Source organism: Bombus fervidus, unplaced genomic scaffold (genome assembly GCF_041682495.2).
Source record: "Bombus fervidus isolate BK054 unplaced genomic scaffold, iyBomFerv1 scaffold0107, whole genome shotgun sequence".
In the NCBI taxonomy this organism is placed as follows: Eukaryota; Metazoa; Arthropoda; class Insecta; order Hymenoptera; family Apidae; genus Bombus; species Bombus fervidus.
Window position 1 is genome coordinate 8076 of NW_027212669.1, and position 26817 is coordinate 34892.

Sequence of the window (26817 nt, forward strand, 5' to 3'; positions counted from 1 at the left end):
CGCCACCCGATCGATCATCGATCGTTATTGAACCTATCTGCGATATACAATTACCTGTTATTAGCGTGTTGTATCTTTGGCAATAAATTTTTAGGCGGACTGGTCATCAAAGGTGAAAGGAACATGTTAGATTTGCTGGATTGTGGTCGAACCGGTTTTCCTAGGATCCTTCAAGATTGACGGTCCAGGAAGGTTCTGAGTGATGACAGACGTGCTCGGGGGTTGTTCCATCATTGGATCACTGTCTATCAGGATTACGGTGTCTCTAGCGGTATTGTATTCTGCTGATGGCCCTACGTTAGAATTTATTTCATGAAACCTAGTAGATCTAGTAGGTTGTAACATATAAAATGTCTGATTTTATTGTATCAATGTTTCCTAAATTTTCCTATTTCAACAAATGTCTGTATCTTTGTACAATACAATACAACTGAAGGTTTTTTTTGTATCGTTTTAACTTTGTAATTTCTGCGTGTAGAAATGTGTTTCTCTTAGCGTTTGGTGAAGTGCGGAGTCGTTAAACATCGGACATTCTATATGATACAACACGATAAATATTTGCTTATATTAGTTCGTGTATGTACATATGCAAAGATTTGCTTGAAACTCTGTTTGGACTTCTCTAAATATGCATGACGTTATTCTACACATTGTACGCAATTTCTCTTGTTCCATTAACATCATGTTATGAAGCTATTAATTAACGTTGGCTTATATGCAAGAAATATACGTTATAGTTAGGATTTGCTTATCACAAGAGCAATAATTTCTCTATTATACGATGATAATTATATTAGGACAATTTGAATGTATCATTACATTCTTCGTAAAATTTTCCGAAAATGTTAGTCGTGAAAAGAATTCCTTCCGCAAAATATAATTAAGAACTAATGAAATACCATTGGGTGATTAATAATTAGCAATTATCCTAAATATATGTAAATCGATCGTTATAATCCTTCACTGATAAAATTGCCACTTGTCACTTAAAATTCTATCGACCTATTTAATACGATTATAAACTATTGACATTTTGTATTTGCATTTTGCATATCTGGTTTTGTCATAGATGCACGAACGTCCGCAGACTGCTCGTAACATTTGTGCTTTACAAATAAAACAATCGTGTATTTGCTAGCGTTTCATTCTATCAGAATTTGGTCGACAACTATACGACTGATATATTATAGTTTTAAAATACGAGGCACATATTTTCTGCAGCACCCTGCATATCCAACAATCGCGTATCCAGACGTATCTGATTATCGATCACCGTCAGCACACGATGTAAGCAGAGACCTCTACACAAATCCGAGATAATTTCGTTTAATATAAGAAAAACACCGTTTCCTTGTACCTGTACAGCGTTAACCTTCGCTCGGTCATAATGGCATCGAATGTCTATCATAGCTTATTATATTTAGATTAATTATTATCTGCTACCAGCCGAGTTAAATGCAATTAGAACCGAAACTGATGAAAATTGCGCCTCGTACGACCATGCATCCACCACGCCGCTCCACGCCGTGCCGTAACGTAATACACGTCCTGTCGGATGATGTTTACTTGCACACGACTGGAGCTTAATCAAGTCCTTGATTACCTGGCAGATCACCTGGCAGATCATCTGGTGTGTGAGTGATCGTTATCGACGGGATAGATAAATTCTTGGCCCCACGACCCCACTTAGAAGTAGGTTGTAAAAGCATCTTCGCGCGGCACCAAACATTATTCCCGTTGTTCTTCATTTGCCCTCTTCCTGATCTTTGCCATGACAGCCTGTCGTCGAGATCGTTGCCATTATTGCTCTCCTCGTCGTAGGTAGAACGATGACTCCGATTCCTCAGTTGATACTGTAATGAATAACGTATATATATATACGTATATATACCTGGGAATATTTTGATAATATTAGTGGAATTGTTGATAAAACTATTAGGATACCAAGGTTGAGCTATACGTATTTTAATTATTATGAGAAGCAAGAGTCCTTTTTTTCTCTTAATTCTGAAGCGTCATTTACTATGCGCATAGTTCATAGAAATATTAACACTTTATTGATCAGGCGGCTTTTGCTATAAATAAAAATTGCCACGCGACTGGAATGGAAGGATTTTTAGAAAATGAAAGAAAACATCGATGGTTCTTTATCGTGTATTTTAAATCAATCGAGATATTGATATTTTACTTCCTAAAATACTGCACTTACGCACTTTTTTCGAAGTGTCAAAGCATTTTCGATATTTGTTTAGATAGAAGGAGAATGTTTGTAAGGACGAATGAATGTAAAGGTAAATGATCGTAAAGACGGCGTGAAGTGTATAATATCTAGGGAGATACAATCTCCAAATCATTGCTGTCAGTGTATTGTCATTCAATGTAGCTATTATTACTTCGCTTTGTTATAACTTATATAAAATCATATAGTAACTACGCACAGAAGCTCTAACTCTAAACTGCTAATTTTCACGAAAAGGGGAAAAGACTTTCGACCGATATGATGACTGGTGCACCTAAGTACTTTGTTATATTAATATAACTGTTTCTGTGTTACAATCATACATGACAAAACACTCGAGAATTGAAAGAACTTCTGTCTATGCAATCAAGGACTCTTATAATCGGCGTGCCAATAATCAATATTCCAATAATCCACATTCTATTGTATGTACCAATCCTGAAACTCTCATTCAATTCCTCCGACTTCAAGAGACCAAATACTTTAAATGTTATCGTGTTCCTAAATTACTTTGTAAACGACGACACTCGTATTTCACCGCGAACAACGTCGAACGATTTAATTTTACTTACGAGAGCCACACCAATGATGACCAATATTGGTAGCATACTGATAATCCATCCAACAATGTTCGCCCATTTTGGATAAACGTAGTTATTGTATGTAAGCGGATGGTATTCGACCCAATTAGAAAATAGGATGAAGAAGATCGTAGCTGGTGTAATCACTTTCCACATCCATTTCCAGAAAAGTCTCCAGAAACGACTATGAGATCCGACCATCTGCTGCACGTCGTCGAGAAATCGATCCGCACCGTAGATCCAGCCGACCACGATACATTCGCTTATGGCGATGAATAACACCGCCCAATTCGCTGCGTACTTGTCCATCAAATGCAACCAGTACATACCAGACTGCAAGTGCAGCGAAATGTGACATTTTAATTAAGAGCATTCTTCTTCAAAAAAGTAAAATACTTTGTAATTTTTAATTTATATGTTATGGATCCGTAGAAAAATAAATGTGAAACTCTGTCTCATTTTTTTGTAACCTTTTACTTGGGAAAATAAATTATAACGTACATGGAACATATAAGCAGATTGAATATTGTGAAAGACGATAATTATTTTATTTATCGTACACTAATATTTCTAAGATACTTTAGGGTATAGGTAATAGATATATAAAAGGAGATAACAGCTACGAATAACACTAGAATATTCAGATTGTAAAGATAATAAGACGATGAAGTAAAAAGTAGTACAGTTTTATAAATGGACAGGCAGTTTATCTGTTAGCTTACGGCCATAATTTAAGATATACATAAATACACTCGAGAGCTCCATCTGATAAGTATCGCGTACTTGTTATATATTAGTAGATATAATTACGTTATCAAGTGACAAGATTATGCATTACAGATTATTAATTACAGAATATTAATATAATATGAAGTTACCTAGATATGTGAATTCGATATAATAATTAAAGCACATATATAATCGTAGGTTCCTAATATTATCTTCATCGATATAATAAATTTCTATAACTAATATAAAGCTTTTTATAATGATCACTTATTTTGAATTTAGTCGTGTATTACTTGGTATTTTTTAATCTTATAAATGAAAAGTGATTAAAGTTCGATGAATACAAGTTTCTAGTTATTAGTAACGTTTACGAATTCTTTTTTCTACGTTTGAAATTATTTACTTATCCTTTTTAGTATCAGTTGTAGAAAAGAAATATTCGCGGTTTCTTCTATGTACAATATAAACTTACATTGGTAGTGAAAATGAGACCACCGAGGTAACCGAATACAGATGTTGCCAGGACGACCCAAAATTTGTATTTTCTCAATACTGGAAAGCCATCGAGGATCGCTGTAGTAACAGTTTCTATCAGAGCGAGTTGAGAATCGAGACCCAAAGTGAACAGCATCATGAAGAAGAGCACCGACCAAAGTGATGCAAGTGGTAAACGAGTTACTGCCTATTTGTATGACATAAAAGTATATAATTAACACAGTATACTTTATATATGTAATGAATATATAAAATATATCTTTTAATGATTAATGTATGATAATGTTTATACAAATGTTTTAGTCTGATATATATTCTTAGATAGTATAACATTTAATATTAAAAGAATGTGTAGCTAATACACTGCAGCATAAAATGTAGCAGTAGAATAAAAAGTAAAATAACAAAACGATCAATGCTGTTACAGAGGTAGGTACTTTCGTTTTGTATGAAAATAAAGAAGTAATCTGATTTGTAATCCTAAAGTCTTTCAGTTCTCCCTATAATGTCGATTTCTAAAATTTACTTCAGTCTATCGTCTTTTACTTCTTTCATCGAATCTGTAGAAATGAATTGTATAAATACTACTGATACGTAATAAACATTGATTGCACAATAATTATTAGACTATGGTTGTTCATGTAAATTCGGATATTTATAAACACAATCAAGGAAAGATAGAATAGATAGATAAATCAAGGTCTACAGATATTATAACGAATAATTTACATCGAATATCATATATATTTTAGCGCACTACACATACACTTCTGCATGCTTAAATTTCCCTTAAATGTATAAACCGCAATCTAGTAATAATTACACGTATCATTCTAACAAATCTATCGAAATGTTAATCGAAATATTTTGAAGCGCGTGAAGAGCAAAGAAAAATAAATGAAACCAAGACACGATCCAAAGACACGATCAAATACATGATAAACTTTTAAAAAATATTCATCCAACATAATGTCACAAAAAAGAACTCGAGCCTGATCTAAAATAAGTTTACAAAAGGAAGAACGTTTTATGCTAATAATAATTCTATATTCACGTACCTCAGGATAGACAATGAAAGCCAGTCCAATACCCTGATCGACGACAGACGAGACAGGAACGCGAAACTCGTGAGCCAGGAATCCGATCACAGAAAAAATGAAAAGACCAGCGAAGAAGGACGTGACGAGATTGCCGATGGTGACGATCCACGCGTCCCTGTAGCAGTTGTTGTGGAATTTGTTGTAGGAGCTGAGCGTTATCAAACCACCCCAAGCAGGGCTCAAGGAGAAGAAAACCTGCACAGCCGCTTCGCCCCACACTTTCGCGGACAGTAGCCTTTTCCAATTGGGCATTAGATAAAAGAGAATGCCCTCCCGGGCGCCGGGAAGTAAAATCCCTCGAATGAAAAGAATGATCTACGAACAGAAAACAGACTTCTTCGTTTACAGCTCTCCGCGTTGGTTGGAATCAAAAAAGGTGTGTGGGGAAAATCATTCGATATGATAGGACGCGTATTAGCAGGAATTGAAAAAAGTAATCGCGATATTAACAAGTATGGAAAATAAGTCAGATTATAGAATTCCAGAAGAAAATAAAAATTCTAAAGAAGAGTTGATCAAAATTACGCTTACCAGAATGATGTGTGGAAAGAGAGCAGTGAAATATACAACCTTTCCTGAGTTTTGAACACCTTTGTACAGACAGAGGAAGACGATAACCCAAGTCAGCAGGAGAGTAATTGCCATCGGGTATCGAATTGAACCTATGTCGTCGATGCCGCTACTTAACCCCAACACTACAGTGCTGCGTAACGTATGATTGAAATGATATATTAGAAAAGTGGTTTAGTTCGCAACTAATAACTTTATTTTCTGAATTATTTCGCGTTTATCACTACTGAATCAATTACACGATACGAAGCATAATTCTTATTTTGTTAGATTTAATAGCAATACTTGTGAATGTACTCTACTTACATGAAATATTCCTCGGCATCTGATTTTTTAATTAAGGCACTGGTGATGTTTCCCACAGTCACATTACCAAAGACTATCTCAGTGGAATTGAAACATTTTGGGTCGAAGGTGTTCGTGGCTAGATCTACACATTGCGCTAAAGGTTCTGGCATGAAGCAGTCGCTGGTGCTCCATGGTGATCCGCACTTGCCCCATGGCAGATTATCATATTCTGTACAAACCGATTAATATTTCTTTATCGATATTAAACACTGATATTTTAATAATGTTCCCTTGGTCTAAGAGACGTGCAATGAATTATTTTTTATTGCCATCGTCGCTAAATAGATAGATTAACGACAACACAATTCGCAAATTGGTTGCAACATTCTCTGAGTAAACTAAAACGATCGCTATTTTCTCTGTCGATTGCTGTCGATTGCTGTCGATTGCTCTGCCTATCAAATTCGTCAAACACTAAAGCTACGTGTTAGAGCTCGTCGTTGGGCCGAGTTTATGACACGGCCAGGAATAATTGCTATTTTTGAGAGTTAGGACATTGCGATTCTACCATCTGGGTATCAACATGCAGATGGTGCACTGACACAGTAAGTGATGTAAATGATGTAACGCTATAAATTGAAATTTTAAGAAACACGTTGGCTGCCACGGTGGTCATCGCGTTACTGAGCTTTTTAGAACGATTGAAACAAGATCACAGACTTAAACATTTTCGACAGTGCGAATGATTTACATAACGCTGTCGAAAGAAGTGGGCAAATACGATATAATAGTTTGCAGAAATTAAATGTTTAATGATGTACTATATTTCAATCTAGAACCGCCCTCTAAAAGACACTTCGCGACTCCCTCCCGCTATACAAAACATTCCTCATAAGCCAATGAAAACATATTAAAATGATAGATATTTTAGAATATAAAACTAACTAAAAGTAACCTTGACAATCACCTAAAAACACTTCGCAACTCCGTTGTGGAATCTGGTACCTAACGATCTCCGTCAAATCTACTCAAACCCTACGAAACTTTCCACATGATCGAACCGACATCCATTCCCATAGCAAAACTTATCTGTTCCCTTTGTTCCCATACAAAATTCTTTAAACGCCAATCGATTAAGTAGCAACTTTTTCCTCGATACAGGTGGGTCTTCTGATAACCGAGGCGATATTCAGCGTTTCCGGCGAAGCGTATGTCGGCTGGAAGGTGTCCAGAGTCAATAGAGTAACGATTCACTGGATCCTGCACGCCACCGGTCTAGCATTAGTATTAGTCGGACTGATCATCATCGTGGTCAACAAGAACAACAACAATAATCCGCATTTTGTCACGCCTCACGCGATCCTCGGATTGGTCAGCATTATCTTGGCGTTTCTAACAGCTGCGTTCGGCATCGTCACCAACAATTCCAGGTGGCTGTATCCGCGTTTCAGGCCGGTTCTTCTGAAAATCATGCACGCGTTTGGTGGTATCATAGTCACGGTGCTCTTGCTTGCGACGTTGATCACGGGCACGTACACGAAATGGTGGCCTGGTGGCTATACTGGAAGAAGCTTGACGTTCACAGCGTTCTTCATCGCGGGTTTCTTCATCCTTCTGAAGCCGGTTCTAGGAGCTGTTTCGAGAAGCAGAGTGGTTTTCGGTCCGCCACCTGCTACCACCTAATTACTCTGTATAATATCGTATATTACTATAGCAAACGTCTACGTACTGTAGCAAAGGGAAACAATTTCAACGCTTTTATCCAGGATCAACGTACCTTCAACAACTTGACTACGAAGGCAGAGAATTTTAGATTTTCAAAGCCAATGAAATATGTTAAAGATTTATGAAGTACATGGTAAACGTGATGTACGTACTCGTCGATGAACGAGAAAGATTCTCATCCTTTTTGCATATGGGATAACTATAACAAAGCCTGAAGTAGATTCAAGAGCATGATTGTGTTCAGAGTTTGTTTGTAGTCTGTTCAATAAACGCGATTTATTTGTCTTACGTTACTCTAGATTCGATCAGAGATCAGCATAGCAATAGAGATCGATCTATAAAAATATTCTTATTGGATTAAGTATTTCGTGTCGATTACATTGACATAGATAAGACGCTTTTATCGTGTCACGTAGTAAGATAAGATTTAATCGAGTTAATTGCCACGATTGATTTTCGTTGAAACATCATAATCCAGATCTCTATAATTGAAATAGTTTTATTTTTTATGATTTCAAAATCCAAAGCTTTCTTCGTTATAAGAAAGGAAGAAATAACATTCTCTACTATTTAACGGCGTAGCAAGCATACTAGTATGGCATTAGTATAGCAGACAAAACGTATTAAATATATATTATCCGCTATAAATTTCACATTTTGAATTTTCATATATTTATTTTTTTAAAAAGTTGAAAATATGTATTTCTCGTACGTGAAGCAGGAAATGTACAGGATTTCTGATGAAGAAATAATTATTTTCTAAATCGTTCATTCTGAATTATTTATCATTCTGTTAACAATGTCAAAGGGTTAATCTACTTATAATTCAGACATTCCGTCCTCCGATGATTGTACAGCGATTACGACGACCAATTTTAAAGCTAGATTTAGATAATTTCTCTAATTCCTAAGATAATCGTCTCGATCGTTGTTAACGGTATCAAGATGATGTTCGATACTTTTCAAATATCCAGCTACAAAACTCTATTAATGCTAATCGTAAAATTCAAACTCAAGGCTTAAGTTAAAATAAACGAGTGATAATTTAAGTAAGCCATGTTTAACCAGATACTCGTAGAATTATTCATAAATGAACGAATAGAAAGATTTGTTATACCTCGATTGTGTTCATCGAACAGTTAATATGCCAAAAAAAAAAAAAAAAAAAGAAAGAAAACAAGAGAAGAGAAGGAAAGAAATGAAACGTTTATATAAATGCACCAAAAATGCTTGTAAACTCACCTGGCAAGAGAAAAACATATATTTTTAGATATATAAATAAGTAGTACATATAAGAAACGTTTACCAAAAAGATAATGCAGATTTGTAATATTAACTTATTAAGACATTATATAGTATCGTATAATATTATTTAAAAATAAAATATATATATTGAAATAATATTTGCTTGGACATTTAACATAAGATTATTAAATAAACGAATAGAGAAGACAATAGAGGCGGTGGCATTATCGTCAACCATATATATCAACACTTTATTAATTACACACGCATCATATATATATATATATATGTATGCATATGTATGTATATGTATATATATATATATATATATAGAATTTACATAATGTATATATTTCCGCAATGCAATGTACATGTATATTAATACAATTTCTTATCCTCGATATGATCTGATCGTCTCTTATATATCGTATTTTTTCCACTTTCTCTCATCTTTCCCCTTAATTTCTCCTTTTCTTGGACCAACTTCTAAAATTCCTCGTAATCGTCAACGTACGATAAACATCCGAAATCGAACCTAATCACGCGTAAAACGTCCTCTCGTAATCTGTTTGTGTGGATCATCGTTAACGTTGTGTAACAACACGTAATGTATTATATACATATATATATATGTATATATATATATATATGTACGTACATTCATGTTTGATGTACACATATACATACGTGTATACGTGTTTGCGTTTGCGTATTATTTAGGTGCACGTTTATTTGATATAGATAGAACACGACTTTGGATTTTTCGTTTAAATTGCTTTGTCGTATTCCTTCGGTAGCTTCACTGCCTTAGAAGTTACATGCGTTTGATCATGCATTCGTCTATACGTTTCCCGTATGCCTCTCTGTTTGGTTGAAAATATACAATTTGATTGAGGTATACGTTAATTCTAGTGAAAACAATAGGATCGATAGAATTAACTAAATCTAATTTAAAAGATTCTAAAATTTTTGCTAAGATACATGTGTGTTACGTAATCGACTTGTAGAATATATAAAAGCAACATTTGTAAACATCAGTTGTCAATTTTCGCAATTTTCTCTTATAGAAACATCGTCTTCTGTGTAGTTTTAGATTTGAAATATTTAAGGTCTACTAAATTAAAAATTTGTTTGTACGTATAATTTATCCAAGCGCTAAATGCAAAGATAATTAATCAAATCCAAGGAAACAAATCGTAAAATCTGAAATGTTTGTATATATATCTTGAAACAATGGTAACGTACGAAATAAAATTTTTATCATACAAAAGAATTTCTCTTCTTACACGTACATTGTGTATAACGTCCAATGGCAGAAGAAAATGGTATATTAACGCGAATAATGCGATATCTTCTAATAGCTGAAATAAAACCTGTAGCTGTAGCAACTATGAATTTCTAAAAATTTGATAAGTAATAGTATAAAGAAATGTCAGCATTTCTTATTGATCAATAGTATAAACTTATATTAACAAAATCACATGACAACAAGGAAACTGTAAAGTACCTTATAATGTAACTCGCAAAAATGAAATAAATACGAAGATTTACAAGAATTAGTTGAAGAAATGGAATTGAAAAGGTTTCTGAATCATAGGCTGATTTTAAAAGTAAACATTGAAATTTTCTGAGAGACACGAGTAGCGTATCAGAAGCAAACGTATTAAATCGCGGTTTTAATGCTATTTCTTCAACATCCAACGATTTTCCATAGACACATACTCGCTAACATACAACAATCTGTCTTATTAACGCGAACGAATATTAATCCTGTCGTTTCCCATGAAACATAACGCATCTGCTACCACCTAACACTATCCTCGCTCTCGAACGCTTTTCTCTTTCTCGATCAGCTCTAGGACATGTTACTTTGTACTGTTCGCTCTACTGGTTGCTCTTGGTGACGTAAAATCCGAAACATTACTCGGTAACCCTGAATTCACGTATCGAAATCTTCGCACGAACGATCCGCAGCAACTTAGAAACGAAATAGCCAAAGGAAGATTATTTTTCAGTTCGAGTACTTTGAGACGTAAATCGATAACCACTTACAAATCATATTAAATATCAAATAAGATTTTGTTGGAAATTATACAGAGAAGATAATTGCAATTATTTTCTTCTAATTATATTTAATTAATGAAATATTCAAACCATTTAAGCCACGAGTCTTTATACGTTTCATTGTAATAGCAACAAGGTTACCGCGTTATTACCGATAATTCTACGTCATCGAAATCTTAACCCTATCTAGGACAGTCGACCATGTGTCGAATACTTATCTATCAGTCACCCTTTCTTCCCACGAATCCCAAGCACTTTATATCTTCTCTTTTCTCTCGCGATTGTTTCTCAGTGCTCTTTTTAATCGCGTTTCTCGAGCTGGAAAAATCTATCCATCGATCGAACAATCATTCGTCAGGGTTCCCTTAAACGAAGAATTCTTGTTTCTTCTTTTCTTTTCTTTCTTTTTTTTTCTTTTTTGATTATGTCTCGGATATGGCTAGTTGGAGTGCGTTTCTCGCGTTCCTATCGGTATAGTTTCGTTTCTGTCTAATCCGAATATATCAGTACGTGTACCTTCATTCAGATTAATTAAGTTACTTGGATTTCAAGAGGATACTTGATGGAGAATGAAGGGAACGTATTTACGGATGTATGTAAAAAATTACAATTTTGGATTAGAAACATATATTTATAATAAATAAATTTTATATATACGAAATATAACAGAATGTAAAGTTTATAAGAAGAAGCATCGGTACATATCAGTAAGTTCTAAACAAAATTTAGAAGTAAGATTACATTATTTCTTTAAGTCAACGAACAACTGAAAGGTCTCGAGTTTGTTTTTAAAACCTGAAAGCATATTTAATTAAGTTTCGTTTGGTCAAGTAAATTCATTCGTATCGGTATGTGAAATATTGCTAATCATATGCTATCAAGAGTCTTTGGTAATTGATGAGAACAAGTATAGAAATTCGAGTAAAATAGATGAAAATTGCAGGCTGGTTTCGTATTACCCGAATTGAAATTTGTTGAATCGAAGTAAATTGACTAATCCAAACGAAGCTTATGCGGTTATTCTAATGCTTCTTCCCATTAAACGAATAGTAGCGGAAATATTTCGTTGAAAAGGAAATGAACGTTTCATCGAAAACGGACGGATCTTAATACAAACGATAGATTATTAAAATCTATGATACTTAATGGATAATTGTATACTTGATATTTTGATCACCGTGTTTTGTACGTATTCGTATGTTTGTAAAATGAAGGATCGAAAGAATTTCGAACATTCAATTAACTGAAAGACTAACTGGGATACAGAGTCTTTTGGGTTTCGATATTTGAACATGAATAGATTCGATTTTTGCCTACTTTATGTGAAGCTCTGAGTATTGACAACGACTAGATTTTAAAATGTTAATTAGGTCACCGAGAATACATCTTATACACCAATAGTGTGAATCCTCCTCCACTTGTTCATCTCTTTGAGCAAAGGATTAATGGCAAAGGACGAATATTTACTCTTAACGTCCACTTTGATTACTTACAAACCATATTGATCACAGATATAACGAGAACGATGCGATTTCTTACGAACGAGTCGTATAATTGCAGGAAGCTTCGAAATTTTCATCGCTTGCAAATTTCATGTTTACGTAAAACTCGTGAAACTTATTCTAATGAAAACGGTTTGCTGAAAGTTCCTGTAACCAGGAACCACCGTGTAAAAAAAAAAAGATTTTTAAGGGGCAAAGTTTCGCGGCAACTTGTATTTTTTCCTGTTCGTTGAATTTAACGTAAACAACAAGTCAAAGGATTGTAAAACGATACTCTAATTTTAGGTACGGTCATTTTATGCGCAAACGAAAAATACTTCGACGAAGCAACGAGGAGAACGAGACCAGTCAATTTGTGATAATAAAAATTGTGTACGTTACCAATGAACGCGAATACGTGGACTGTTAAGAATATAAAAAGTGGAGTTAGGCCCTTGTTACTCTAGAACAGTACACTTATACATATTTTCCGCACGTTTTTCGTCGTGTGCACTCACTCAACGAAACGCAGCGAAAAAAAAAAAAAAAAAAGAAATCGCATCACTGACTTAAACGTTTATTTTATAATTCCTATTTTTAGGTCTGAAATGATCCGAAACGCTTTCCTCGCTGAACCGTCAAACGACACAACCCTCTCCTCTTTCCTCCTTCTTCCCTCTTCGTTCTAAATACCCTTCCATCGTCTCAGTGTCTATGGTTCACACCTTAGACTAGGTGAAACCCTGAACAGTTTACGCAGTTGGAAAATAGATATTATAATTGATAACGGGAATTGGAGGCGTTATACACGCGGAAACATTCGACAGTCGATCTACGAGAAAATAGAGTTCTTTTTTTTTGTCTTTTTAAGTTTAACAAGGACAGATCAAGTGTTTGTCATCCTCCAACTGTGGATGCGATCGAATTGCAAGTTTAAGCGGGCGAAGTATTCGTTGGCTGAAAATATCGTACATAAAGGATCACGACCTTTTCCTTTCGTTTTTCTTCTTTTGTAATTTTGGAAAAGGAGTTTAATATGTGCATATCTAATTTCTATACAATTAATAATAATATACTTAGTAAGTTTCTATAATAAGTACGTATATATATGTATATAAAAGAAAATTAATGCAGAACTCGACGGAATGATTTGTAAAGAAAGAAACTAATAGGATTACAAAAAGCTCTAAACGCACATTATTTATTACTAATATAATGACTTTCACAATTAAGCTGGTACGACTTTATATCGCTTACTTCCTGCTATTCAAAATTATTTAAAATGAAAACATCGATAAATTTTTTAATGGGAAGTTCATATCTATTTTGGTATATATTTTTCATCTTGTCTTGTGTAAGGAGAAATAAAAGTGATTTAATGGCCTGTGTTATCCCCTTTAGAAATATGGCTACCACCTATCTATATTAATAGCAAAAAATAAAAGGAACTCCCCTATGTTTCTAAGCTCAGTTTATAGACTACAGAATTAAACTATCGAAGTAGCTGCTTCTCCCTGAATCTCTTAACCGAAATAACTCCTGCGTACAACGATCGAAAAATATAAGCTTTTAATATACAAACCAGGCAGATAGTCGACCTGCTTATGCTACATGTGACAAAATTTAAGATAAAATCGAAAAAAACGTGATTCCCTGTCTAACGATATTGTTAGCTGGAAATTGCGAAATACTTAATATTTGCACAAATTAATTTCTGAATGTTAAAAGTAATGAAACATAATGAATTGAATATAAGAAGTAACGGTAGCCACGTCGATATAACAAATAATTATAGTTCTATAAATTTTGAAGATATGAAAGCTAATATAAATTTTTAAAAATTTGTAAGTGTTACATTTCGCTCTATTTCTCTTTTCTTTTAGTATTTGAATATTAATTGCACAAGAAATTATTCATATTCATTGCGCAACAAATTATCCAACCATAAATCTTTTTGTAGTACGTGATCCTATTATTACAATATCTCGAGTATCGTAGTTACCTGTTAATCGACACCTGCTTAACCTGTTCAGAGACTACATCATCGAAGGGTAAACGTCGACCATTAACTTTACTATCCACCTCGAAATATGCAAAGCGGCATAAATCGCATCGTATCATCGAAACCTTCGTAAATAATTGTCATACTTCGTCCGTCTAAATTCGCTCTCTCACCTCTCACTTCCGATCATATTGAGTACATTATTATAACGACGAATAATTCTCTTCTATCGCTAAACATTATATATCTTTGACACTCAACAATATAATCCTTTAAACATTGAACCACGATATTTATTGACTCTTTGTAAAAGCTTCGCTTTTACTATCATCGCTATCGATAACAATAATTCCTAATTTAAAAAAAGTCAATAAAATAGATCATCATAGTTATGAATTATTCTTCTCTATTTTCAGTCTGTGAAAATGGAAGTAAAAGTATTAAACTTCGATAAAACGTCATATTAATCAGTCGTTGGAGATATCGAAAGAAGTAAACCGAAACTATAAATAAATATATGAATCGCTTACGTTATCGTATGCTTAGTGCGTAATTCTCTTACGTAATTAAAATTCTCAGAGATTTTCAATCTCACTTTAAATTCCATTGCCACGATGGTGGTAATGCTGAAAGGATTAAAACGACTAAAATATAGCAACAATCATGTTTTTAACAAAAATATTCTATATACCATCAATTAACGATCAACAAGTGAACGCAGAAAGAAGGATAGCGCTAATCATCCTTGCTTTAGCAAGATAATACTGTCTAAGAGCGCGTCATTTTTCCCCTTTCTCAGCACTTACAATTAGATCCGCTTCCTTCCCTTTTTAAATCCCCTCGACTTTCCAATTCCTCGAAATTTACGCTCTTGAACGATCACACTTATTCTCTCGATAAACGGTATAGCGTAACTGGTACTTAGATATGAAACATTTCACGAGTCAACATCGATAAAATACCGAACACTTACGTAACTTGTCGGATAACATCAAATATTCTACGATAAAATTGTCTAGTGGATTAATAGACATTTAGCCTGTATTTTTTTCCCTCTTTTTTTCTTTTTTTCTTTTTTTCTTTTTTTCTTCTTTTTTTTTTTTTTTTTTTTGTTTATGGCTAGTGATACGAGATTATATAGATGTAAATTACGACGAGGCGGAATTAACCGCGAACTCCTATTGATTTTGTCAGCTAAATTGAACATGCGCAATAACACGGAACGCTTAAATTGAACATGCGCAATAGCAGGGAACGCTTAAATTGAACATGCGCAATAGCACGGGAAGCTTAAATTGATCCGCTGTGCAAGGGAACAGTCTTAGATAAGCTACTGTACCGAACACTCACGGAACCTATCGGATAACATCAAATATTCTGCGATAAAATTGTCTAGTGGATTAATAGAGATTTAGCCTGTATTTTCTTTTCTTTTTTTTTCTTTTTTTTTTTCTTTTCTTTTTTTTTTTTTTTTGGTTATGGCGAGTGATACGAGATTACATTGTGCGCGTCATTTTTCCCCTTTCTCAGCACTTACAATTAGATCCGCTTCCTTCCCTTTTTAAATCCCCTCGACTTTCCAATTCCTCGAAATTTACGCTCTTGAACGATCACACTTATTCTCTCGATAAACGGTATAACGTAACTGGTACTTAGATATGAAACATTTCACGAGTCAACATCGATAAAATACCGAACACTTACGTAACTTGTCGGATAACATCAAATATTCTACGATAAAATTGTCTAGTGGATTAATAGACATTTAGCCTGTATTTTTTTCCCTCTTTTTTTCTTTTTTTCTTCTTTTTTTTTTTTCTTCTTTTTTTTTTTTTTTTTTTTGTTTATGGCTAGTGATACGAGATTATATAGATGTAAATTACGACGAGGCGAAATTAACCGCGAACTCCTATTGATTTTGTCAGCTAAATTGAACATGCGCAATAACACGGAACGCTTAAATTGAACATGCGCAATAGCACGGGAAGCTTAAATTGATCCGCTGTGCAAGGGAACAGTCTTAGATAAGCTACTGTACCGAACACTCACGGAACCTATCGGATAACATCAAATATTCTGCGATAAAATTGTCTAGTGGATTAATAGAGATTTAGCCTGTATTTTCTTTTCTTTTTTTTTTTTCTTTTCTTTTTTTTTTTTTTTGGTTATGGCGAGTGATACGAGATTACATTGATGTGAATTACGACGAGGCGAAATTAACCGCGAACTCCTATTGATTTTGACAGTTAAATTGAACATGCGCAATAGCACGGAACGCTTAAATTGATCCGCTGTGCAAGTGAACATTATCTTAGATAAGATACTTTACACGGGAGCAATTGAATCGTTCAGTGATTTCCAACTGAAAAAGGTAAGGTCATTGCTATATCTTAATAATTTGTATAATGAAGCTTTAGCGTAGGTAGAATACGTTACAATGTGTGTGTCCGTGTGTGAGATTTTTTTTTATCATTTTCTTTGTTTTCTTCGTGTTCTTATATATGTAAAATCGAAAGCAGTGGAGTAGCGTAATTTTCCCTAACGGTTTTACATCGCAGCGCGCGTGCGCAGAGTCGTGTCACAGTCTTTTCAGGCGGCATCTTCGTCACATTGACAGTCTTCTATCTGGTCGCGATCGATAAATTTTTTTTGGTCCTTTCCTTTTCTACATTTCATGCGATTCGCTATACCGATTACAAGTTTTCACATACTATCTTACAACGAAATAATGGCCATTGAATGTTAAACGACGATAATGGTTAAATATTCTTACCAGTCTACGTTGGAACTGGTGAAACTTGTAAAAAAAGAAAGCAGAATGTCAAACATCTTCTCTGGTAAAGTAAACGAGAATGAAAATGAAATTTAACAATTTTAAAATAATTTAATAAATTACAAAAATACTTTAATTGTCATATAATTAATCGTATATGCTATTGGAATGAAAGATATAATTTAATAGGATTGTGGTGTTCGAGTATATGAAAAAATATACTGATTATTCCTCTTTAAAAAAATAAATTCATAGGAATATCTCTCTTCTGTTGGAACTTTCAATGCCATTCTTCGTTCGACCGCCACCCGATCGATCATCGATCGTTATTGAACCTATCTGCGATATACAATTACCTGTTATTAGCGTGTTGTATCTTTGGCAATAAATTTTTAGGCGGACTGGTCATCAAAGGTGAAAGGAACATGTTAGATTTGCTGGATTGTGGTCGAACCGGTTTTCCTAGGATCCTTCAAGATTGACGGTCCAGGAAGGTTCTGAGTGATGACAGACGTGCTCGGGGGTTGTTCCATCATTGGATCACTGTCTATCAGGATTACGGTGTCTCTAGCGGTATTGTATTCTGCTGATGGCCCTACGTTAGAATTTATTTCATGAAACCTAGTAGATCTAGTAGGTTGTAACATATAAAATGTCTGATTTTATTGTATCAATGTTTCCTAAATTTTCCTATTTCAACAAATGTCTGTATCTTTGTACAATACAATACAACTGAAGGTTTTTTTTGTATCGTTTTAACTTTGTAATTTCTGCGTGTAGAAATGTGTTTCTCTTAGCGTTTGGTGAAGTGCGGAGTCGTTAAACATCGGACATTCTATATGATACAACACGATAAATATTTGCTTATATTAGTTCGTGTATGTACATATGCAAAGATTTGCTTGAAACTCTGTTTGGACTTCTCTAAATATGCATGACGTTATTCTACACATTGTACGCAATTTCTCTTGTTCCATTAACATCATGTTATGAAGCTATTAATTAACGTTGGCTTATATGCAAGAAATATACGTTATAGTTAGGATTTGCTTATCACAAGAGCAATAATTTCTCTATTATACGATGATAATTATATTAGGACAATTTGAATGTATCATTACATTCTTCGTAAAATTTTCCGAAAATGTTAGTCGTGAAAAGAATTCCTTCCGCAAAATATAATTAAGAACTAATGAAATACCATTGGGTGATTAATAATTAGCAATTATCCTAAATATATGTAAATCGATCGTTATAATCCTTCACTGATAAAATTGCCACTTGTCACTTAAAATTCTATCGACCTATTTAATACGATTATAAACTATTGACATTTTGTATTTGCATTTTGCATATCTGGTTTTGTCATAGATGCACGAACGTCCGCAGACTGCTCGTAACATTTGTGCTTTACAAATAAAACAATCGTGTATTTGCTAGCGTTTCATTCTATCAGAATTTGGTCGACAACTATACGACTGATATATTATAGTTTTAAAATACGAGGCACATATTTTCTGCAGCACCCTGCATATCCAACAATCGCGTATCCAGACGTATCTGATTATCGATCACCGTCAGCACACGATGTAAGCAGAGACCTCTACACAAATCCGAGATAATTTCGTTTAATATAAGAAAAACACCGTTTCCTTGTACCTGTACAGCGTTAACCTTCGCTCGGTCATAATGGCATCGAATGTCTATCATAGCTTATTATATTTAGATTAATTATTATCTGCTACCAGCCGAGTTAAATGCAATTAGAACCGAAACTGATGAAAATTGCGCCTCGTACGACCATGCATCCACCACGCCGCTCCACGCCGTGCCGTAACGTAATACACGTCCTGTCGGATGATGTTTACTTGCACACGACTGGAGCTTAATCAAGTCCTTGATTACCTGGCAGATCACCTGGCAGATCATCTGGTGTGTGAGTGATCGTTATCGACGGGATAGATAAATTCTTGGCCCCACGACCCCACTTAGAAGTAGGTTGTAAAAGCATCTTCGCGCGGCACCAAACATTATTCCCGTTGTTCTTCATTTGCCCTCTTCCTGATCTTTGCCATGACAGCCTGTCGTCGAGATCGTTGCCATTATTGCTCTCCTCGTCGTAGGTAGAACGATGACTCCGATTCCTCAGTTGATACTGTAATGAATAACGTATATATATATACGTATATATACCTGGGAATATTTTGATAATATTAGTGGAATTGTTGATAAAACTATTAGGATACCAAGGTTGAGCTATACGTATTTTAATTATTATGAGAAGCAAGAGTCCTTTTTTTCTCTTAATTCTGAAGCGTCATTTACTATGCGCATAGTTCATAGAAATATTAACACTTTATTGATCAGGCGGCTTTTGCTATAAATAAAAATTGCCACGCGACTGGAATGGAAGGATTTTTAGAAAATGAAAGAAAACATCGATGGTTCTTTATCGTGTATTTTAAATCAATCGAGATATTGATATTTTACTTCCTAAAATACTGCACTTACGCACTTTTTTCGAAGTGTCAAAGCATTTTCGATATTTGTTTAGATAGAAGGAGAATGTTTGTAAGGACGAATGAATGTAAAGGTAAATGATCGTAAAGACGGCGTGAAGTGTATAATATCTAGGGAGATACAATCTCCAAATCATTGCTGTCAGTGTATTGTCATTCAATGTAGCTATTATTACTTCGCTTTGTTATAACTTATATAAAATCATATAGTAACTACGCACAGAAGCTCTAACTCTAAACTGCTAATTTTCACGAAAAGGGGAAAAGACTTTCGACCGATATGATGACTGGTGCACCTAAGTACTTTGTTATATTAATATAACTGTTTCTGTGTTACAATCATACATGACAAAACACTCGAGAATTGAAAGAACTTCTGTCTATGCAATCAAGGACTCTTATAATCGGCGTGCCAATAATCAATATTCCAATAATCCACATTCTATTGTATGTACCAATCCTGAAACTCTCATTCAATTCCTCCGACTTCAAGAGACCAAATACTTTAAATGTTATCGTGTTCCTAAATTACTTTGTAAACGACGACACTCGTATTTCACCGCGAACAACGTCGAACGATTTAATTTTACTTACGAGAGCCACACCAATGATGACCAATATTGGTAGCATACTGATAATCCATCCAACAATGTTCGCCCATTTTGGATAAACGTAGTTATTGTATGTAAGCGGATGGTATTCGACCCAATTAGAAAATAGGATGAAGAAGATCGTAGCTGGTGTAATCACTTTCCACATCCATTTCCAGAAAAGTCTCCAGAAACGACTATGAGATCCGACCATCTGCTGCACGTCGTCGAGAAATCGATCCGCACCGTAGATCCAGCCGACCACGATACATTCGCTTATGGCGATGAATAACACCGCCCAATTCGCTGCGTACTTGTCCATCAAATGCAACCAGTACATACCAGACTGCAAGTGCAGCGAAATGTGACATTTTAATTAAGAGCATTCTTCTTCAAAAAAGTAAAATACTTTGTAATTTTTAATTTATATGTTATGGATCCGTAGAAAAATAAATGTGAAACTCTGTCTCATTTTTTTGTAACCTTTTACTTGGGAAAATAAATTATAACGTACATGGAACATATAAGCAGATTGAATATTGTGAAAGACGATAATTATTTTATTTATCGTACACTAATATTTCTAAGATACTTTAGGGTATAGGTAATAGATATATAAAAGGAGATAACAGCTACGAATAACACTAGAATATTCAGATTGTAAAGATAATAAGACGATGAAGTAAAAAGTAGTACAGTTTTATAAATGGACAGGCAGTTTATCTGTTAGCTTACGGCCATAATTTAAGATATACATAAATACACTCGAGAGCTCCATCTGATAAGTATCGCGTACTTGTTATATATTAGTAGATATAATTACGTTATCAAGTGACAAGATTATGCATTACAGATTATTAATTACAGAATATTAATATAATATGAAGTTACCTAGATATGTGAATTCGATATAATAATTAAAGCACATATATAATCGTAGGTTCCTAATATTATCTTCATCGATATAATAAATTTCTATAACTAATATAAAGCTTTTTATAATGATCACTTATTTTGAATTTAGTCGTGTATTACTTGGTATTTTTTAATCTTATAAATGAAAAGTGATTAAAGTTCGATGAATACAAGTTTCTAGTTATTAGTAACGTTTACGAATTCTTTTTTCTACGTTTGAAATTATTTACTTATCCTTTTTAGTATCAGTTGTAGAAAAGAAATATTCGCGGTTTCTTCTATGTACAATATAAACTTACATTGGTAGTGAAAATGAGACCACCGAGGTAACCGAATACAGATGTTGCCAGGACGACCCAAAATTTGTATTTTCTCAATACTGGAAAGCCATCGAGGATCGCTGTAGTAACAGTTTCTATCAGAGCGAGTTGAGAATCGAGACCCAAAGTGAACAGCATCATGAAGAAGAGCACCGACCAAAGTGATGCAAGTGGTAAACGAGTTACTGCCTATTTGTATGACATAAAAGTATATAATTAACACAGTATACTTTATATATGTAATGAATATATAAAATATATCTTTTAATGATTAATGTATGATAATGTTTATACAAATGTTTTAGTCTGATATATATTCTTAGATAGTATAACATTTAATATTAAAAGAATGTGTAGCTAATACACTGCAGCATAAAATGTAGCAGTAGAATAAAAAGTAAAATAACAAAACGATCAATGCTGTTACAGAGGTAGGTACTTTCGTTTTGTATGAAAATAAAGAAGTAATCTGATTTGTAATCCTAAAGTCTTTCAGTTCTCCCTATAATGTCGATTTCTAAAATTTACTTCAGTCTATCGTCTTTTACTTCTTTCATCGAATCTGTAGAAATGAATTGTATAAATACTACTGATACGTAATAAACATTGATTGCACAATAATTATTAGACTATGGTTGTTCATGTAAATTCGGATATTTATAAACACAATCAAGGAAAGATAGAATAGATAGATAAATCAAGGTCTACAGATATTATAACGAATAATTTACATCGAATATCATATATATTTTAGCGCACTACACATACACTTCTGCATGCTTAAATTTCCCTTAAATGTATAAACCGCAATCTAGTAATAATTACACGTATCATTCTAACAAATCTATCGAAATGTTAATCGAAATATTTTGAAGCGCGTGAAGAGCAAAGAAAAATAAATGAAACCAAGACACGATCCAAAGACACGATCAAATACATGATAAACTTTTAAAAAATATTCATCCAACATAATGTCACAAAAAAGAACTCGAGCCTGATCTAAAATAAGTTTACAAAAGGAAGAACGTTTTATGCTAATAATAATTCTATATTCACGTACCTCAGGATAGACAATGAAAGCCAGTCCAATACCCTGATCGACGACAGACGAGACAGGAACGCGAAACTCGTGAGCCAGGAATCCGATCACAGAAAAAATGAAAAGACCAGCGAAGAAGGACGTGACGAGATTGCCGATGGTGACGATCCACGCGTCCCTGTAGCAGTTGTTGTGGAATTTGTTGTAGGAGCTGAGCGTTATCAAACCACCCCAAGCAGGGCTCAAGGAGAAGAAAACCTGCACAGCCGCTTCGCCCCACACTTTCGCGGACAGTAGCCTTTTCCAATTGGGCATTAGATAAAAGAGAATGCCCTCCCGGGCGCCGGGAAGTAAAATCCCTCGAATGAAAAGAATGATCTACGAACAGAAAACAGACTTCTTCGTTTACAGCTCTCCGCGTTGGTTGGAATCAAAAAAGGTGTGTGGGGAAAATCATTCGATATGATAGGACGCGTATTAGCAGGAATTGAAAAAAGTAATCGCGATATTAACAAGTATGGAAAATAAGTCAGATTATAGAATTCCAGAAGAAAATAAAAATTCTAAAGAAGAGTTGATCAAAATTACGCTTACCAGAATGATGTGTGGAAAGAGAGCAGTGAAATATACAACCTTTCCTGAGTTTTGAACACCTTTGTACAGACAGAGGAAGACGATAACCCAAGTCAGCAGGAGAGTAATTGCCATCGGGTATCGAATTGAACCTATGTCGTCGATGCCGCTACTTAACCCCAACACTACAGTGCTGCGTAACGTATGATTGAAATGATATATTAGAAAAGTGGTTTAGTTCGCAACTAATAACTTTATTTTCTGAATTATTTCGCGTTTATCACTACTGAATCAATTACACGATACGAAGCATAATTCTTATTTTGTTAGATTTAATAGCAATACTTGTGAATGTACTCTACTTACATGAAATATTCCTCGGCATCTGATTTTTTAATTAAGGCACTGGTGATGTTTCCCACAGTCACATTACCAAAGACTATCTCAGTGGAATTGAAACATTTTGGGTCGAAGGTGTTCGTGGCTAGATCTACACATTGCGCTAAAGGTTCTGGCATGAAGCAGTCGCTGGTGCTCCATGGTGATCCGCACTTGCCCCATGGCAGATTATCATATTCTGTACAAACCGATTAATATTTCTTTATCGATATTAAACACTGATATTTTAATAATGTTCCCTTGGTCTAAGAGACGTGCAATGAATTATTTTTTATTGCCATCGTCGCTAAATAGATAGATTAACGACAACACAATTCGCAAATTGGTTGCAACATTCTCTGAGTAAACTAAAACGATCGCTATTTTCTCTGTCGATTGCTGTCGATTGCTGTCGATTGCTCTGCCTATCAAATTCGTCAAACACTAAAGCTACGTGTTAGAGCTCGTCGTTGGGCCGAGTTTATGACACGGCCAGGAATAATTGCTATTTTTGAGAGTTAGGACATTGCGATTCTACCATCTGGGTATCAACATGCAGATGGTGCACTGACACAGTAAGTGATGTAAATGATGTAACGCTATAAATTGAAATTTTAAGAAACACGTTGGCTGCCACGGTGGTCATCGCGTTACTGAGCTTTTTAGAACGATTGAAACAAGATCACAGACTTAAACATTTTCGACAGTGCGAATGATTTACATAACGCTGTCGAAAGAAGTGGGCAAATACGATATAATAGTTTGCAGAAATTAAATGTTTAATGATGTACTATATTTCAATCTAGAACCGCCCTCTAAAAGACACTTCGCGACTCCCTCCCGCTATACAAAACATTCCTCATAAGCCAATGAAAACATATTAAAATGATAGATATTTTAGAATATAAAACTAACTAAAAGTAACCTTGACAATCACCTAAAAACACTTCGCAACTCCGTTGTGGAATCTGGTACCTAACGATCTCCGTCAAATCTACTCAAACCCTACGAAACTTTCCACATGATCGAACCGACATCCATTCCCATAGCAAAACTTATCTGTTCCCTTTGTTCCCATACAAAATTCTTTAAACGCCAATCGATTAAGTAGCAACTTTTTCCTCGATACAGGTGGGTCTTCTGATAACCGAGGCGATATTCAGCGTTTCCGGCGAAGCGTATGTCGGCTGGAAGGTGTCCAGAGTCAATAGAGTAACGATTCACTGGATCCTGCACGCCACCGGTCTAGCATTAGTATTAGTCGGACTGATCATCATCGTGGTCAACAAGAACAACAACAATAATCCGCATTTTGTCACGCCTCACGCGATCCTCGGATTGGTCAGCATTATCTTGGCGTTTCTAACAGCTGCGTTCGGCATCGTCACCAACAATTCCAGGTGGCTGTATCCGCGTTTCAGGCCGGTTCTTCTGAAAATCATGCACGCGTTTGGTGGTATCATAGTCACGGTGCTCTTGCTTGCGACGTTGATCACGGGCACGTACACGAAATGGTGGCCTGGTGGCTATACTGGAAGAAGCTTGACGTTCACAGCGTTCTTCATCGCGGGTTTCTTCATCCTTCTGAAGCCGGTTCTAGGAGCTGTTTCGAGAAGCAGAGTGGTTTTCGGTCCGCCACCTGCTACCACCTAATTACTCTGTATAATATCGTATATTACTATAGCAAACGTCTACGTACTGTAGCAAAGGGAAACAATTTCAACGCTTTTATCCAGGATCAACGTACCTTCAACAACTTGACTACGAAGGCAGAGAATTTTAGATTTTCAAAGCCAATGAAATATGTTAAAGATTTATGAAGTACATGGTAAACGTGATGTACGTACTCGTCGATGAACGAGAAAGATTCTCATCCTTTTTGCATATGGGATAACTATAACAAAGCCTGAAGTAGATTCAAGAGCATGATTGTGTTCAGAGTTTGTTTGTAGTCTGTTCAATAAACGCGATTTATTTGTCTTACGTTACTCTAGATTCGATCAGAGATCAGCATAGCAATAGAGATCGATCTATAAAAATATTCTTATTGGATTAAGTATTTCGTGTCGATTACATTGACATAGATAAGACGCTTTTATCGTGTCACGTAGTAAGATAAGATTTAATCGAGTTAATTGCCACGATTGATTTTCGTTGAAACATCATAATCCAGATCTCTATAATTGAAATAGTTTTATTTTTTATGATTTCAAAATCCAAAGCTTTCTTCGTTATAAGAAAGGAAGAAATAACATTCTCTACTATTTAACGGCGTAGCAAGCATACTAGTATGGCATTAGTATAGCAGACAAAACGTATTAAATATATATTATCCGCTATAAATTTCACATTTTGAATTTTCATATATTTATTTTTTTAAAAAGTTGAAAATATGTATTTCTCGTACGTGAAGCAGGAAATGTACAGGATTTCTGATGAAGAAATAATTATTTTCTAAATCGTTCATTCTGAATTATTTATCATTCTGTTAACAATGTCAAAGGGTTAATCTACTTATAATTCAGACATTCCGTCCTCCGATGATTGTACAGCGATTACGACGACCAATTTTAAAGCTAGATTTAGATAATTTCTCTAATTCCTAAGATAATCGTCTCGATCGTTGTTAACGGTATCAAGATGATGTTCGATACTTTTCAAATATCCAGCTACAAAACTCTATTAATGCTAATCGTAAAATTCAAACTCAAGGCTTAAGTTAAAATAAACGAGTGATAATTTAAGTAAGCCATGTTTAACCAGATACTCGTAGAATTATTCATAAATGAACGAATAGAAAGATTTGTTATACCTCGATTGTGTTCATCGAACAGTTAATATGCCAAAAAAAAAAAAAAAAAAAGAAAGAAAACAAGAGAAGAGAAGGAAAGAAATGAAACGTTTATATAAATGCACCAAAAATGCTTGTAAACTCACCTGGCAAGAGAAAAACATATATTTTTAGATATATAAATAAGTAGTACATATAAGAAACGTTTACCAAAAAGATAATGCAGATTTGTAATATTAACTTATTAAGACATTATATAGTATCGTATAATATTATTTAAAAATAAAATATATATATTGAAATAATATTTGCTTGGACATTTAACATAAGATTATTAAATAAACGAATAGAGAAGACAATAGAGGCGGTGGCATTATCGTCAACCATATATATCAACACT

At 34.5% G+C, this 26817-nt stretch overlaps 4 protein-coding genes across 4 annotated transcripts; 2 read left to right on the forward strand and 2 right to left on the reverse strand.

Moving 5' to 3' along the window:
- Positions 1-2174: 2174 nt before the first annotated feature.
- On the reverse strand, positions 2175-5984 carry LOC139997548 (sodium- and chloride-dependent glycine transporter 1-like). The gene is made up of 4 exons (XM_072021686.1): positions 5676-5984; positions 5099-5459; positions 4022-4227; positions 2175-3153 (listed from the first exon to the last, which is right to left on the reverse strand). The coding sequence occupies exons 1-4, from the start codon at positions 5787-5789 to the stop codon at positions 2746-2748; spliced, it is 1089 nt and encodes a 362-aa protein (XP_071877787.1). The 5' UTR covers positions 5790-5984; the 3' UTR covers positions 2175-2745.
- Positions 5985-6065: 81 nt separating this feature from the next.
- Positions 6066-9044, forward strand: LOC139997549 (transmembrane reductase CYB561D2-like). The gene is made up of 2 exons (XM_072021687.1): positions 6066-6195; positions 7141-9044. The coding sequence occupies exons 1-2, from the start codon at positions 6066-6068 to the stop codon at positions 7683-7685; spliced, it is 675 nt and encodes a 224-aa protein (XP_071877788.1). The 3' UTR covers positions 7686-9044.
- Positions 9045-19765: 10721 nt separating this feature from the next.
- LOC139997547 (sodium- and chloride-dependent glycine transporter 1-like) lies at positions 19766-23578 on the reverse strand. Its single transcript, XM_072021685.1, has 4 exons — positions 23270-23578; positions 22693-23053; positions 21616-21821; positions 19766-20747 (listed from the first exon to the last, which is right to left on the reverse strand). The coding sequence occupies exons 1-4, from the start codon at positions 23381-23383 to the stop codon at positions 20340-20342; spliced, it is 1089 nt and encodes a 362-aa protein (XP_071877786.1). The 5' UTR covers positions 23384-23578; the 3' UTR covers positions 19766-20339.
- Positions 23579-23659: 81 nt separating this feature from the next.
- On the forward strand, positions 23660-26638 carry LOC139997546 (transmembrane reductase CYB561D2-like). The gene is made up of 2 exons (XM_072021683.1): positions 23660-23789; positions 24735-26638. Exons 1-2 carry the CDS (start codon positions 23660-23662, stop codon positions 25277-25279), a joined length of 675 nt encoding a protein of 224 aa, XP_071877784.1. The 3' UTR covers positions 25280-26638.
- Positions 26639-26817: the final 179 nt, after the last annotated feature.

Bases quoted from the DNA above. Each gene is read 5' to 3' on its own strand.
- LOC139997548 (XM_072021686.1), bottom strand. From the start codon at position 5,789: ATGGCAATTACTCTCCTGCTGACTTGGGTTATCGTCTTCCTCTGTCTG. The intron at 4,228-5,098 runs GTGAATATAGAA...ACAAATAGGCAG, and splicing joins CATTGTCTATCCTGAGGTAC to TAACTCGTTTACCACTTGCA. The intron at 3,154-4,021 runs GTAAGTTTATAT...CTGCACTTGCAG, and splicing joins GTCTCATTTTCACTACCAAT to TCTGGTATGTACTGGTTGCA.
- LOC139997549 (XM_072021687.1), top strand. From the start codon at position 6,066: ATGTTTCCCACAGTCACATTACCAAAGACTATCTCAGTGGAATTGAAA. The intron at 6,196-7,140 runs GTGATCCGCACT...CAATCGATTAAG, and splicing joins GCAGTCGCTGGTGCTCCATG to TAGCAACTTTTTCCTCGATA.
- LOC139997547 (XM_072021685.1), bottom strand. From the start codon at position 23,383: ATGGCAATTACTCTCCTGCTGACTTGGGTTATCGTCTTCCTCTGTCTG. The intron at 23,054-23,269 runs GTAAGCGTAATT...TTCTGTTCGTAG, and splicing joins TCTTTCCACACATCATTCTG to ATCATTCTTTTCATTCGAGG. The intron at 20,748-21,615 runs GTAAGTTTATAT...CTGCACTTGCAG, and splicing joins GTCTCATTTTCACTACCAAT to TCTGGTATGTACTGGTTGCA.
- LOC139997546 (XM_072021683.1), top strand. From the start codon at position 23,660: ATGTTTCCCACAGTCACATTACCAAAGACTATCTCAGTGGAATTGAAA. The intron at 23,790-24,734 runs GTGATCCGCACT...CAATCGATTAAG, and splicing joins GCAGTCGCTGGTGCTCCATG to TAGCAACTTTTTCCTCGATA.